At 36.4% G+C, this 16560-nt stretch overlaps 1 protein-coding gene across 15 annotated transcripts in view; it reads right to left on the bottom strand.

Annotated features, from left to right (window-relative positions):
- The window catches only part of LOC18444373 (PHD finger-containing protein 1), a 37037-nt gene extending 23040 nt beyond the window's left edge, over positions 1-13997 (bottom strand). Inside the window, exons 1-6 of one of the 15 annotated variants that reach the window (XM_088851518.1) lie at positions 13654-13888; positions 5266-5482; positions 5026-5170; positions 2046-2131; positions 955-1126; positions 478-602 (exon numbers count right to left, since the gene is read on the bottom strand). In XM_088851518.1, coding sequence (XP_088707644.1) covers positions 478-602; positions 955-1126; positions 2046-2073 — 325 coding nt within the window. In that variant the 5' untranslated portion in view covers positions 2074-2131; positions 5026-5170; positions 5266-5482; positions 13654-13888. Of the gene's footprint in view, positions 1-477; positions 603-954; positions 1171-1404; positions 1852-2045; positions 2132-5025; positions 5171-5265; positions 5483-13653 lie in introns of those variants that run through there. The other 14 variants (XM_088851522.1, XM_088851521.1, XM_088851526.1 and 11 more) reach the window with 14 other exon arrangements.
- Between the last annotated feature and the right edge of the window lie 2563 nt (positions 13998-16560).

The following is a 16560-nucleotide window of genomic DNA, read 5'->3' as shown; positions in this document are numbered from 1 at the left end:
CGCCACCCAAACATAGCATTACTTTGTTTGGGGTTACTTCCTTGAGCCTAGCAATTAAATGGTATCAGGAGATGCCCAAAAAATAGAGGGAAAGGTATAATATAATCCTAAGGGCTATGGAAAAACCAGGTTCTTCCAGGTCAGCATCAACCATTATATGATAAAGATGCAAAGACAATTAAAATCCACCAGAACAAGACACAAACCCAATGGTGAGTCCCACTCCTCTCCATCACCATCCATCATTTCAGCTGATAACGATGAACGCAAGGAAGGCTTTCTCCATAGTCCTTAGGATTATATTTTTCACATATTAAAACTAAATAACAACCTTCTTTTGATATATAAAGACCAATAATTTCAAGAGCTTATCACATTTCAACAGAATTTAAAAAACATGGCCCGTTGACAGATTTCCTAAAATATGGCACAACAATAAGACAATAAGAATTCCTCAGCTGCTATGTTGGAGCGTACTCTGAGTTTCTTTGGGGAGTTGGATTGAAGAGAATATTAGCAGTTCAATGCTATCCACAACAAACTTCAAGGCTATGTCATGTTGCATCAAATCTTCCAGCAGCTCATGAAACAGCACCAAACTTCTGAAAACAATAAAATGAAAAATTCAATATGCCTTATAACCTCATTCCCTAAATCTGATGCCTCAACATTAGCACGTAAATATGTAAAGGGAAAATACATCATGCAACAAAGAGAACTTCACTTCTATAACTGATGAAAGATAATGAAAATCCAATCACAATAATAGTTCATCTCAACCATTGGTTGGTGTAGTATACTTTTGCCAAAGGAAGAAAATTAAAAAAACTTAAACATTAGTATAGAAAATAATTGGAAGAAATAGAAAGCCTAAACATGCCTTAGACATTACTATATCCTTTAAGAAATTAGCAGGAACTTAAAAGATATGACTCCATAAATGCAACACAACACCTTTCATCCATCTCTGGAAAGAAATAAAGACCAATGTCCTCATCATTAGGAGGTAAAGTCTGAAATCGTTGAGGCCACACTTCACATCTTGGTAACTTTTGCATATGAAGCGTAGCAGGTAGCTTCCTTGCCCCTTCATGAACTCTTGAAATGGCTTTGTTCGATGGGTGCGCTACAAACATGCCATAGATTTTGTTCCCAGTTTCAAATTCACCTCTAGCAACAACATAAGTCATCCTCATAAGTAGACAAAGTCTTCTTACAAACTAGTTACTAAAAAAATATGCACGAAATATGTGGTCATCATACAGGAATAGAAACGTAATGCTTGATAAACTATCACATTGGCAGATGGATTCATCATCTCAAATGCATGTAGGTACTTTACTAATTCAAAATGTACTTTACTAATTCAAGATAATGGCTAATCAATAAGCTGACAAACTGCACCTCCATATGGAATCAATTATTGGTTGTGCAGGTACATATGTCGCTTGATGAAATGAACCATGCGAGTGAATTATCTCCGATGGAACATCAGAAGCATCTTGCAACATATGCACTGGAACTGCAACATCCAATGCCAAGGCCATATCTGTGGTAGAGTTATCTTTGCATGTAGCCCTTTCATTCCCAGTGTCATTTGGGGCTTTCTCTTCCTCCAAGTCATCAGCTCCATATGAAATACTAAGCTTTCTTTTGCACTTTTTTCTAGACCGCTTTCCCTTAACATTGGATGCCCCATTCTTCTTTCCTGAAGCGATGCATTTGGTAGCACAATGGGTACTCAATGTTTTTGGAAACATGGAGGAGGTAACTTGAGAGTCCTTAAACTTGCATCCATCGCATGCCCAGACGAACCCAGAATCACCTCCCAATAGTTCCTTAAAACAATAGCTAAATGACAATCAATAAAGAAATGTAAGGCTTCAACATATACTCAAGTGTCCCATCACACAAAAATAAGTATAATATGAATGCATGGACACCACGAAAGAAACTCAGAAAATCCAACACTATGATCAAGGAACAGAGTCAAACATGTGTTGATAACTCATAGGCAAAGGAATGCTCATGGATAGGAAACATACCGATGTCGCGCAACCCGATTACACTCATTGCAGAGGATAAAACAATTACTGTAGCCTCTAACACCACAAATCTCACAAATGTTCACCTAAATGTCAAATTGGAACTTTCAGTCAAGCATTAACAATTCCCTTGATGCAAATACTTGAAATTTAACAGTTATTAAGGTAATTATAAGTAAATTACGAAAAGCTAAATTTCCCAAGGGTTAAGTTCGCAATAAAAGAAATTATCAAAAAGCAAATGAGGGCACAGCTCACATGGACTATAAGGAACTCGATAAAAAGTAGTGTTTTAAAATGCGGATCGGATCACCTTGTTTGAACCTAAACCAATGGGGCATGTGCCTGAGGCAAAAAACCCATGGACCCACCCTCTTCCAAAGGTTTTATTTTGTTTTATTATTCTTTCAGTTTCTATACAATTTTCCCCTCATGAACCAGATCGGAACCTGCCGGTTCACGGATCTAGATTGGTTCCACCAAGAATGGTTTGGCCCACTAGTCAGGTTTTCCAAATACTACTTCAACAAAAAATCACACAACCTTCTAACTGATATGCCAAAACCTAACATTTAACGAGGGAAGCTCCACATAATGAGTATTGACCGAAAGACGATTTGCATTTTTATTTTCTTTTTGAATCTGTTAACATTGTATTGGATTAGAAAGGGGAATACAGAGTACAAAAAATTGGCAATCCACACGCAGATGCCCTATATACAACAGCCCCCGTAGGGTAAAAACTGTGAAAACTAAACAAAGGCCATTCTTACAAAATTACAATGTTAAAATATAAGGGGCCATAAAAAATGAGCCATCAAAAAATCTGCACGTAATCCAAGCAAGCGGCATCCTTAGCTAGGGTGTTAGCTTCATGGTTTGACTCCCTCGAATATTCTTCCATGAGATGTGTGTATCCCTGTAAAGGTGTTCGATTTCATCAAAAATGAGAGCTAGAGTTCCACAGGATAGGAGAGATTTTAGACACCCAACCAATAATATTCTTAGAGTCACCCTCAACATCGATTAGGGAAATCCTAGAAGGGTGGAGAAGCCTAACTCCTTCAAGCAGAGCAAGAGCTTCAGCAGTATTGGAGTCAGTATGGCCGATATTCTTGAAAATCGAAGCCAAAATGACTCCATTATGGTCTATGATAATTGAACCAATTCCCGATGAGGCAAGGTTACCTAAAGAGCAGCCATCAAAATTAAGCTTTAAGTGTCCCAAGAAGAGAGGGCTCCAAGCAGGAGCCCGAGGAATGCGATTAGGGCACGAAAGAAGAAGGGCCTCCCAATTTTAGTAGAAGGCAGAGAGTGCGACTCCTATGAAACTCTTATGGTTAGTAGCCCATAAAACTATCAAAGATTTAATTTTGGAGAATAGGGCTTCCCCTGAAAAATTCGATTATTACGTTCAATCCACAAGGCCGAAACTGTTGCTGCTACCGAAGATTTCCATAGGGAGATGCCCGCTTTACGCCATGGAAAAGGTTGAAAGGAGTTTAAGAGCTGAGGTACATTGGCGGGCAGGACCCACTGGTAGTGGAAAAGGCTTAGGACTTTGCCCCAAATCATATAGGCGAACATGCAATGAATAAAAAGATGGGCATTGCTCTCTTCCGCAGCCACACATAGAACACAACAATTTGGAAGGGCAATGCCTCTCCTCTGGAGGTGGTCCACAGTAAGGACCCTCTAGGAGAGGATCAAGCCACATGAAAACCTGGAGGGGGGGCGAAAGATGCCTAGGCTTGAGCTACAGGGGATGTAGGGGAGAGGGGAAAAGTGGGTGGCCGAATGAGTTTGTGATAAAATGAAGAGACCGAGAATAAACCCGAGGGAGAGGGGGTCCATATAATATGATCCTCACCATGAGACAGCCAAGAAACAATGCTTAGCTCTGAGAAGATGGAAATTTTTGAATCTATGAGATCTTCTAAAGACCAAGTCCCCGTTTCAACGAGCCGGCTAAGGTCATCTCGTCAGCCACTGAAGCCTGTTGGAATCGATCAAGCGAAAAGAGTTGAGGGAATTGGACCTTAAGGGGTACTTGGTCAAACCAGATGCCAGAGACGGGACCCTATTCCCAGTTCTAGGGTGAAAACGAATGAGGCTTTTGAACGAGGCTAGAGAGGAGGAGATAGATCTCCAAACTGCTGAAGCTCTACTATTCACCCTAATCTCCGAAACCCAATAATAGGATATTAGGCCATATTTGTGTTTCATGATGTCGATTCAAAGGTGGTCTGACTAGGTACCCAATAGCCACCACCATTTCCCATGTAGCACCGAGTTGTGCTGTCTCAAATTACGAATACTAAGACCTCCGAACCTCAAGCAAAACTTGCAAGGACGGATGCTCAAGCCAGTTTTACAAAAAGATTTAAAAAAAAAGATACGATGACATGTTATAAAAGGAAAGGAATAAGGAGGGGAAGATAGATCAATAAGAGAGAGTATATATATATAATACACACATGCATACATGCACACACACACATACAAATAGAAACTGACTGGCTTATAACAAAAACTATTAATTTTACTAAAAGACACCACAGAAGAGATGAGAGAGAATGACGTAGGAAATGAGAGGCATGTAAGACATAATCACCGTAGAAAAGTAAAACAGTGGAGGGCGAAAATTAGGGCGACAGAGAGTGCCATATGATAACATTTTTAATTGAGAATATACACCTCCCATCTTAAGATTTCTCCCACATTGCCTATTTTTTCTCTCTGTTGTACCCCTCAAAATCCCAAAATCTGCATTGCATATCCTTTTCAACTTGTTTTCCCTCTTCATGTATCATATTCATTAGGTAAACATCATTACAGCATTATGTAGAAAAACTAGCTCACAGACAACACCTGGCCATAATCTGTGCCCAGTCTAAAATAATTTGGTACAAGACAATTTGTGTAATTGACAACTTGGTATAAAGTTCATATCAACCAAAAACAAAATTCCATTGCATACTCTCCAATTTCTAACTCCCTTCAACCATGCATTCTGTTTCAGTAGTAGACAAGGCAACCACAGTTTGAAGCATTGACCTCCAACTAGTTGAATTCCTGCAAGTGTAACACATCACCTATAGTAGATCTTCCACAATCCAAATCACCTGCAATGTCAGCATCAACATAACCACAATGTCAGCATCAACATAACCAATGACCTTGTCATCAATTTACAGCTTTTGTCAAACACCAAACCCACATTTGATGCACCCCTTAGGTAATGCAACCATTTTACCGCATGTTAATGCTCCTTTCCTGGATTAGACATGTACTTCTTAACAACACCAAAAACATGAGAAATATATGGACGAATGCAAACAATTGCATACATAAGGCTTCCACCAGCACTCGCATAAGGAACACGCGAAATGTACTCCTTTTCAGTATCTGTACTCAGAGAAAATGCTGTCGACAACCTGAAATGTGCAGCAAGAGTACCACAAGATTTGAATTTTCCATCTCTATTATGGTGAGGACTTGATCTCGACTCACAAATCAAACCTCCAAATTGGATGAAGTCAAAACCAAAAGGAAACAATCACTAGAACCCGAATTTTCCTTAAAATTAAATCTCCAAGCTCAGTGACGTAGCTTTGATATTATGCATGTACAAAGCAGTATGAACTAAATTGAAATGTCATTCAGCATAGATTTGATAGGGATCACTTTGTAAACAAAAGATAGAAACAGCCTTCATGTGAGGTAGCTCCCTATCACACCTTTCAACGGTTAGATTGCAAATACTCTTATTGGGTTACCTATTCCTAATGCAATTCAAAATAGGACAACAGGAACGGTTCTAATTTACAATCCAATTTGAACACAGGTGAATCAAGGATTTGAGCTAAAATCCATTGCCACAAATTCACAAAAGAGCAGCCACTGCAATGAGATATTTACACCATCTAATCATCATTCTCAAGCTTTCAATTTGATGAGGGTGAAATTAGTTGGATGTCAGAGTAACAATATATTGAAGCATTATATAATAATATTATAAAAGCTAAAACGAACCAACTAGTCCAACCAATAGGATCCAGACCTAGAAGCCACACCAATCTGACTAGGTCACAAACTTGTGAGGCCACTAAACAAGTATTGAATCACATGGTACCCATTATGATACGTAGGCCGGCTAATTAACCCAATCTGGCCCGTAGTTACTGGGACCTCCCACCTATGTGGCGATCCAACTCTAGAATCTTGCTCTCGCACTCTAGGAAAGGGATCTTAATTTTCAAATTTTCGGATAATTTTCCCCATTATTAGAGATCTCAATCCCCACAATTAGGGATCTTGATCCTTAAAGTGTAGTTTAATTGTTCACTAGCCATAAACAAAGAGATCCATACTTTAACAAGTATATATGGTCCTCGGCTGTTTATACCCTTCAAGTTTGGGAGTAAGGTCCCTAAAAAACTGGGATCAAGATTGCAAAAGGTCATAATCGAGATCCCTAAAAGGACGGCATCAAGATCACAAGTATTTGGGGATCTTGAACCCTAAAATATGCATTGTACTGATGGAGCCCCCAACCATAAGGATCTTGATACCAGAGAATAGAGAAAAGAGGCAAAAAATAGTTCAATAAACCATCAAAACACACCAGATTTGGAGGGACCTGGCTTTCCTCACACAAAAAGGTGAACCCAAAACCGTAGATAGGCTTGCTGGCACTATTCACAATCTATTCTTACTATTCACACCCCATAAGTGTTAGAAACCCTAACACCCCATGTCCATGTACTACACTAATAAAAAAGACCAAAGTTGCCCCCACTTTAAGTAAAATTTTATAAAAATGTCCCATAAGTCCCTTAGAATAAAATTTGTAATGACACTTGTACCCCTGATAAAACAAGTTAAGTCCATAAGTATTCTAACCACTTTTCTAAACATCTCCTAAAATCCTAAAAAATATAAAAAATTCTAGACTCCCTAAAAAGAACTTAAAAATAAAACCTAAGACTAAAACAAAAAGATTAAATCCTTTGATATTAAATAAATTAAAAAATAAGAATAGTTTTTCCCTCCATCAAATCTCCTAGCCTTTCACAATGTTAATTTATTTTTTGTTTCAAAGCTTGCTTTATTTCCTTTTCTCTTTGATGGACCACTTAAATTGTTGTGGTCCTCATCGACCACCATCGCCCTTTCTTTTGTTCACCGCAGTTTCTTTTCTTTCACTGGTTTCTTTTCACCATGGTGAATGACCGCAGTGAACACTTCACCGCCGTTGAGAAATGGTCTAGCAACCTCTCTTCCTAGTCTAGTGGGCCATGCCCTCTTCATATATATTATTGTTTTATTGATGATTTTGTCCCATGTGTTATATTTGTTTTTCAATATGTTAGTGAGAAGGTAATGAGAATGGGTTGAAGCCCACATCCTTTTGATGTGGCTTCTTACCCTTTAATTATTTTTTTTTATTAAATGTTTGAACTATCCTTATTTCCCATGGCTTATGGGAGATATAAATATATGTATGTGTGTGTGTGTCTGTGTGTGCACGTGTTTCTCACTCATATAAAACGGTTTAAAGTGTGAGGAACAAGTTTTTTCCTTAAGGAAGAAAAACATAACAAAGGTTCATCACAGTTAGCCATGAGAAGCAGGGGATTTCAGGAGATTGATTTCTCCATAATTTTATTGAGGTCCATTGACCTTACTTTTACCATGTTAAATTGAGACCTATTGACCGCTAAATCAATTTGACAGCAAGATCAGAAAAAATGTGATTTTAACGATCTTCGAAATACAACAATGCCCAAAGATGACTATATATGTAAAGGGCAAGTGATCATTTTTTTTATCTATATCAGGCATGCCAATTGCCAAGGATCTGGGGTACACTCTGAAAGCAAAATATGAGTTGGAGGATGTTGGAAGAAAGAAGTATCGCAGAGAAGAGATCACTGTTGGCTCAGGTCCATGATTTTTTGATTATAGCCAATGAACTTGCATCAAATGCTATTAAATTTGATGAGTGCTTCCATGTAGGTGCAATAGCAGAAAACTTGCTACCCTCTTATAAAGACTACAAAAATACATTGATGCATAAGTCAACAAATTTGAGCCTTGAAAGTTAATGACTTATTTAAGAACTGAAGAGGAGACCAGACTTTGAGATATGAAAGAGTACAAGTCTCAAATGGTCGCTAAAGCTCACGTAGTTGAAGGTCCCAACAAAACCAAGCCAAGGATAGCAAAAAGGAATCGAACCCATGAAAAGAAAGAAGAAAAGAAGAACAAAAATTCAATGTCAAAGACAACTCAAGACGAAGGTAAGAAACCCTTCGTAATGCTATTTTTGCAGAAAGCCAGCAATGTGCAGAAATTCTATTGAATTTGAAAGAAGCAACTTGCACAAGTCAGTGTAGCCAAAGAAAGATTTGTAGCCATCATCTCAAAAGTTAATGTAGTAGAGGGCACTACAGAATGGTGGGTTGACGCAAAAGCCACCAAACATGTCTGTATTAACACGAACATGTTTAGGACTTACGAAATGGTGGGGAAGGACATTGTCCTTTATATGGGCAATTCTTTCTCTAAGTAGTTGGTAAAGGTACATTGAATTGAAATTCATGTTCGGCAAAGTCCTCACCCTTCTGGATGTGAACCATGCCCCCAAAGTCTGGAGAAATCGGGTACCCGCACACCTTTTGAAACAAGGAGTTTTAAACTTGTCTTTGAGTCCGACAAGATCATCTTGTCGAAGAATGGTGGCTTTGCAAGAATGTGTTATACATCTGAAGGCATGTTCAAAGTCAGCGCACATAATGAAGCAAGTACATCTTCTTCTGTGTATATACTTGATTCTCTGTCCTCACAGCACGGTAGGCTAAGTCACGTTAATTATCAATTTATCATGCTCTGAAGAAAATAAGCACTTTAGACCTTATTCCCAAGTGTGAAAATTTGTAAAATACTCTATTTGATGTATTTATACAATAAAAAATACAAGGAAACCCTTTCCTAAAGCAAAAAGAAGTTTCAGGTTATAGAAATTGATACATAGTGATGTTTGTGATATGAGAGAAGTACAGGCCCATGGTGGGAAGAAATACTTTTGTCACTTCCATTGATGGTTCTCAAGATACACCTACATTTATTTAATTAGAAACAAAGACCGAGTATTTGAGAAATCCAAGGTTTTCAAAAGAAACAGAGGTTGTGAATATTGTTCCACTAGCTTCGTTAAATATTGTGAAGAAACTGGAATTATTCACTAAGTTACTACCCCATATACACCCCAACAGAACATTTAGCAGAAAGGAAAATTTGTACACTTGTGACCCCATGCTCATCAGCTCAAACCTCCCTACTAATTCATGGGGAGAGGCTTTAATGTCAGCCTATTACATTTTAAATGGGTTGTGCAGCCTTAATAAGGTTCTTTAACCTTAAGAGACCCAAACATGGACCTATATCTGTTACGTGTGTTTTGTGGGCTATGCTAAACACAACAAAGCATATAGATTTCTGGACCTGAAGTCAAATGTGATTATACAGTCCATGAATGCATAATTTTTTGAACGCACATTTATCGATGACAGTGTTCAGAAAAACAGACCGCCCGACACCTAAGTGGCTGCCTAGGCGGTCCAGAAGGTCTGGACGCATAGCCCAAACCTCGACGGCCAAACTGGGCGGCAGTCCCTGAGCAGCCGCCTAGGTGGGCACCTAGCGCCCAGGGTCTGCACCCTGCCTAGGGGCTGAAATTTTTTTTTTTTTTCATTGTATTGATTTTTTTTGAAATATAAACGTTTGAAAGATAGGTTTTAGGTTCATTTCAAACCTAAAGCAACCAAAACCCATTTTAGAGAGAGAGAAACCTCAAGAAAACTAAATTTTATGACTTTCATTGGATTGAAGTGTTTCTCAATGTTACGAAAAATGAATCCAAACATCACCCAGGTAGATTTTATTTAGTTTTGGAGTTTTATAATCCTAGAGGGTGTTCATTATTATTTTAGTACCAGAAAACATCACAAAGGTGGGTGTTTGGAGTTCAAACAATCAAAGTAAGTGCAAAAATTTATTTTTTAGATTGTTTATTTTATTTTGAGATGTCTTCTTCTGGATTAGTCGAAGTAGAGATCCGAGTTGAAAATATGGATACAACCCGAGTCCAAATGACAAAACTTGCATTAGATGCAATTTTTGTGAAAAATATATTAAAGGGGGTATAAACCGGTTTAAAAAACATCTTGACGGTATTAAGGAGGATGTTGCCCCTTGTAAAAATGTTTCTGAAGCTATCAGAGAGGAAATTAAGCAATATATGAGTTCTGTAAAACAAAAACGGGAACAAAATCCTTGTCATTTGAATAGGTCTATTTATGCTACTTCTAAAAGAAGTGATCCGGGTTGGAAGTATGGTTATGACTCAAAGCCAAACGATAAAAATTGTATTACGTGTAATTTTTGTGAAAAAGATACCATGGGCGTATTAACCGATTCAAGAAACATTTTGACGGTATTAAACGAAATGTTGCTTCTTGTAAAAAGGTTCCTGAAGCTATTCGGGATGAGGTGAGACAACTTCTGAATTTAAAAGAACTAGAAAATGATGAAAATGAAACTTGTTCTGTGGAAATATCTTCTCCAGGTTTTTCTAGAAGTAGTGATCCGGGTTGAAAGTATGGTTATAACCCGAATCCGTATGACAAAAATCATATTAAATGTAATTATTGTGGAAAGGATACTAATGGGGGCATTTACCTGTTTAAAAAACATTCTGTCGATATTAAGGGAGATGTTGCCCCGTGTAAAAACGTTCCTGATACTACCAGGGAGGAAATTATACAATATTAGAGTTCAGGAAAACATAAAAAGATAGAAAAGTGTAGAGCAGCCAAGACTCCTAAGGCCTCATCTACACATACTAGATAGAGGAAGGTAAAAGAAGAGGAGGAAGAGGCAAATTCAGAAGAAACAGAGGAGGACAAGCGTTATATTAAAGAGGGAGATGGCTCTGATGATGATGGCCTCGATTCTGATGCATATGATGAAGCTTACCCTATTCCTTTTGATGATGATGATGACTGAAGAGTGTAGACTCTTGGTGTTGAGTGTTGATATTTACTGTTCACTGTTGTGTTGATGCTTGAGTGTTGACTATTGTGTCCTAGATTGTATATTTTCTGAATTTCTGTATATTTTTCTTTTTCTTATTTTTAGTTTCTAATTCTACAATCTAACTTTTGTGTGTACAGTCTACAATGTATCAGACAATCAGTGTACGATTGTATGGTTTTAATGTTTTAGCATTGTATGGAAATATAAATTATGGTCTTATGGATTATCAAAATTCTCTTCTCGACTTCTATCTTTTTTTCTTAAACTGGGATTATGGTCTTATGGATTATCAAAATTCTTATGGATTAATCGTTATCAGTCATCACTCATCAGTTTTTTCATCTGTTTTTTTTTAATCAACCGAGCTGCCCAGGTTTTGACCGCCCGCCTAGGAGCTAGGCAGCCTAGACTCCCTTGGCAGCCTAGGTACCGCCTAGCGCTTTTTGAAACACCGATCGATCAGCAGGATAATAAATATGAAGAATGACACGAAAAACTCAAAATTGATGAGCATGAGAACTCTGACTGAGAACCCAAAAGAAGTAAGAGAATCAGGAAACCAACTGATTATGGTCCTGATATATCTTTTTGAATATCCTAAAAGTTATCAAGAAGCCATGTCCTCACGTTACCCTCCCTTTTAGAGGGAGGCAGCCAACAATGAGATGAAATCTATATTGGAGAATGATTCTTATGGACTAGCAATCATGGCATTGAGCCATTAGGATTTAAATGTATTTTCAAAAACAAAATAAAGGTGAATCATACTTTTGAGAAATATAAAGCAACATTGGTTACGAAAGGACTTAAACAAAACGAAGGTGTTGAATTCTTTGGCACATATGCTGCAGTAACTCAAATAAAGTTTCCATCTGTGTATTCATTGCCTTGGCCTCCATAATGTTCTCTAGAGATTCACTAGATGGATGTCAAAACAGCTTATCTCAATGGTGAACTAGATGATGAAATTTATATTGACTAACCTGAGGGATTTCTCTTAAGGGCCAACAACACAAGGTTTATGAAGTTGCCAAATCATTGTATGGATCATAGTTGTTCGGATCAAGAGAGGGAATGGTATCGGGATCAAGAGAGAGGGCCTGTAAAATGCTAGAAGATCCCTATGGTTGGGAGTGTCGTCCGTACAATGCACATATTACGAATTGAGATCCCCAAATGTTAGGGATCGAGATTCCAACCTTATGAGGATCTTGATCCCGACCTTTTGAGATCTCGATCCCAACTTTTTGAGGATCTTGTTACCAACCTTAAAGTATACGATAATCAAGGATTAATGTAGGGATCTCATTATTTATAGCAAGCAAGCAATGGTTGTGTTGCTAGTTATCTATAAACAAAGAAAATCATCAGTTTGGTTGTTGTCTTAGTCTTTAAGGTTGGGATCGAGATCCCTAACAACAAGAATTGGGATCCCTATTTGTGAGGTACAAGATCCCCAAAATTTAATAATCGAAATCCCTGAGAGATCCATTCCGAGAGTGACAAATCAAGATTCTAGAAGAAATCGTCTACTAAAGTAGGAGATCCTTGTAACTATAGTATGGATTGAAGTAAGCATCCAAACAATGGTATGAAAAATTCAATAGAGCTGTTTTATCACACAGATTTCATATAAGTGATGCTGATATGTGAGTATGCCAGAGTTTTTGCGACAATGCAATAATAATTATTGTATGTATGTAGTCGATATGCTCATACTAGACAGCAATATTGCATGCATTGAGGAGACTAAAAAATAATTATCTTCTGAATTAATATGAAAGACATAGGCTAAGCTTCACCAAGGGAGATCGGTTCTATGTGCCCAAGTATGGCAACTTAAGGAAGGAACTAATGCACGAGTGCCATGACACAAGGTGGGCTGAACATCCAGGCCAACGGCAGACCTTGGCACTCTTAGAGGCAGGGTCTTATTGGCCAAGGATGGATGAGGACGTAGGTGACTATGTCCGGACTTGTCTTGTATGCCAGCAAGACAAGGTTGAGCACAAGAAGCCAAGCGGCATGTTGGAGCCACTACCCATTTTAATTGCCAGCTGATGTAATACTTGGAATTAAAATATATTTTTACCCAGAGCCACTATATAGAGAAAGTGCTCAAACCAATGGTAGAAAAAACACAATGGCAAGCATTTTCAAAAAAGAAGCGAGGATGGAAAACAGAGAAATGCACTTGCTACAGCAATTAGCCAAAATAACATCACAGCTAAAAACCCCCAAAACCCTCTATCAAACAAGCATATCTTACCACCGAAAAGGAAATCCATAAATTATAGAACCTCATGACCAACAAGAACCAAAAGATCAACTGGAAATCACTCTCAATGAACAAAGAAAGAAAACCATGAAAGACAACATCTCATGACCAACAAGAAACACAAAATTAAATGGAAATCACTGCCAAATATGTTATAGAAAAAGCAAGCAACAAAATATCCAGTAAGTAAGCATCTCTCAACAAAACAAAAAATTAAATCAAAATCACCATAGTTTTGCCCCAGAATCCTGAGAGTAAAGAGAGACGAACTCCAAAACCTAACCAACAACTGTAAGCAAATGCGGAGCGTGCATATATAGAAAATGGCTACGTGTAAGATTTCTTAACAACTCAGCACCGCGGCCTTTCGAATTTCAATTTTGAATTTCGTTTTGGAACTCAATCTACCATCTCGTATCTGCCATTGCCATAGGTAAAGTGCGAGTTCCGCTCGGAACCACGCGTCCGTTCTCAAAGGTTCGCATGCGGTTAAAGAGAGAACATAATTATTTTGATGGTCTCACGGCCTATGTGCTTCAACAAAATTACTATTTTCACAGTTCTCTAGGCCATGTGCTTCAACAAAAGTGCTCTTTACATAGTAAATAAAAGTTTTTGTAATTTTTTGGCTTTTTCAACATGATACAATAAAACTGCTTTTTTATAAATTAAGGGAGAGTATAGAATGAGATCGCGTATTTTTGGTACAAGGTGGTTACATTAATCTTGATCATCGGATGTGAAATTGGGTTTATAAATGCGATCAAAAGTAATATTTCTTTAAGGTAGAACATAGAATGAGATCGTGTATTTTTGGTACAAGGTGGTTACATTAATCTTGATCATCAGATGTGAAATTGGGTGGTTACAATTATTCCATTGATCAAGTTCAAGCTTCAAAATAAATTTTTTCAAACTTTTTAACATATCCAAACTATCAAATTTCACATTTGATTGTTGTGAGTAATTATGACAATCTTGTATCAAAAGTAAATTATCTCATTCTATACAATCTTTCTTTAATGCTCCTTGAGGTTTGCATTCTTTCTCTCGCCCCATAATTTATATGTGCCCTCAAATAAAAGTCATTTTATCTTATATATTTGGATGACCTCTTCAATGTACCCGTTAACTTAGAAGAATTCATTCTGCTTTTTTAATATTCATTTTTAATGGTTGTTTTACCTATCTGAGCAAATGTACATTATGTTCTCGCAAGATCATCGCACAACATTTTCCTAATGGTATCAAAGTAACATTTCCTATTATAAATATTAACTTCATTATAATAAGATTTTTTGTACTATTGTTAAGATATATTAATCGTTATATTAAATATAAATATAAAATAACAATAATAATAGTGAGTTATAATTATCCTACCAAATATTTAGGTTTATATTATAATAATATAATTATATAATATTAAAATATCTTATTTGAGTCATATAAAATAATTGTCCATATTTTTCCTAAAAATATGCTATTTCATAATTGTCCAATCTGAAAATACCTTTTCTCAAGGGCTTATGCAAATTTAGTGATATATTATATATATTAAGTAAATGATGAGTAAATAATATATTATTAATACAAGTAAATAACATAAGTAAACTTTTAAGGGTGCAATTTGTATAGATCCTAAGCTCTAAACAATCAAATTAGAGCCTACCTTCAAATAGTATTGAGAAATGTAGTTTCAATACTAGAAATCTTTGTGAAAGCCTTAAAAATATATTTTTATATTTATTTATAAAGTTTAAAGCTTCAAAAATAGTATAGATCGACAGATCTATGAAAACTTGAAAAAAATTGACTGTCTAAAAATACATTACAAAATATACTATTTCCAAAACTTGAAATCCATTTTTTCTCATATCCATCCATCTTGATGTCAAGTTGATCAATTTGAAGATATTTGGGCATTAAAACAACCTCTTCTGGCGAAATTTTTAAAGTCGGCTTAAATTTTATTATTTAGAGCCTCGACTCTATATAAACTTTTCTCAACTTTTAATGCATAAATAATATATATATTAAAATATATTTTTGAAAAATATATTTCATCTTCTTTGCCGTGTAAAGTGGGAGTTCCGCCCCGAACCACGCGTCCAACAAATAGAACCTTAAAGGTTCGGCATGAGGTTTGGAGAGAACAAAATTCTTTTGATGGTCTCACGGGTGCATGTGCTTCAACAAAATTACCATTTCATAGCTCTCGATGGTCTCGCTGGTCCATGTGCTTCAACAAAAGTGCTCTTTATATAGTAATAAAAGTTTTTGCAATTTTTTGGCTTTTTCCACATGATTACAACAAAACGACTTCTTTTCTATAGATGTGATAAAAAGTAGTATTTCTTTAATGCTTCTGCAGGTTTGCATTCCTTGTAATAGATATGCTCTTATACAATTTTGTCACGTAACGGTCCCATAACTTATCTGTTCCCTCGAATAAAAGTGATTTTATCAGATATATTTGGGTGATCTCTGACTGTACCAGTTACTTAAAAGAATGCTTTCTGTTTTTTTAAGATTTACTTTTAATGGTTGTTTTACCTATCTCAGTAAATGTACATTATGTTCTCGCACGATCATTGCACAACATTTCCCTAATTTCAATACTTCTGAAGCTAGATATTCCTAAATATTTATGTGAATAAAATGATATGAACAAAAGTCAATAAATCATGCTATTATGTAATCTCAGTCTAAAGATTTTTTTTCAAATCATAAATTAGCCATCTGATCTGAATGTTTATTATATTTTAGAATGTAGGATATTTATCGACTAATATTTTATAACTTGCAGATGGAGGAATGAAGTGGATATTTTGAACTATATCATGCAAGGTATCTTTTAAGGTCATCACGGATAGTCTTTATATAGTTTCATACTGATTTTATCTATTATCAGATATTATGTTGCTATGTAAATGCCAAATATTTATCTTTTTGGGTTTATAATAGATGATATTCCTAATTTCAATATTTTGAAGACATATATTCCTAAATATTTATGTAAATAAAATCACATGAACAAAAGTCAGTAAATCATGCTATTATATAATCTCTGTCTAAAATATTTTTTTCAAATCATAAATTAGCCATCTGATTTGAATGTAGTTTAGAATATGT

This window comes from Amborella trichopoda, chromosome 11, assembly GCF_054954075.1.
Source record: "Amborella trichopoda isolate Santa Cruz 75 chromosome 11, AtrichopodaSantaCruz75HAP2 v2.0, whole genome shotgun sequence".
NCBI classification, from domain to species: Eukaryota; Viridiplantae; Streptophyta; class Magnoliopsida; order Amborellales; family Amborellaceae; genus Amborella; species Amborella trichopoda.
The sequence above is the reverse complement of the archived record's forward strand: the minus strand, read 5'-3'. Positions and strand labels throughout refer to the sequence as shown.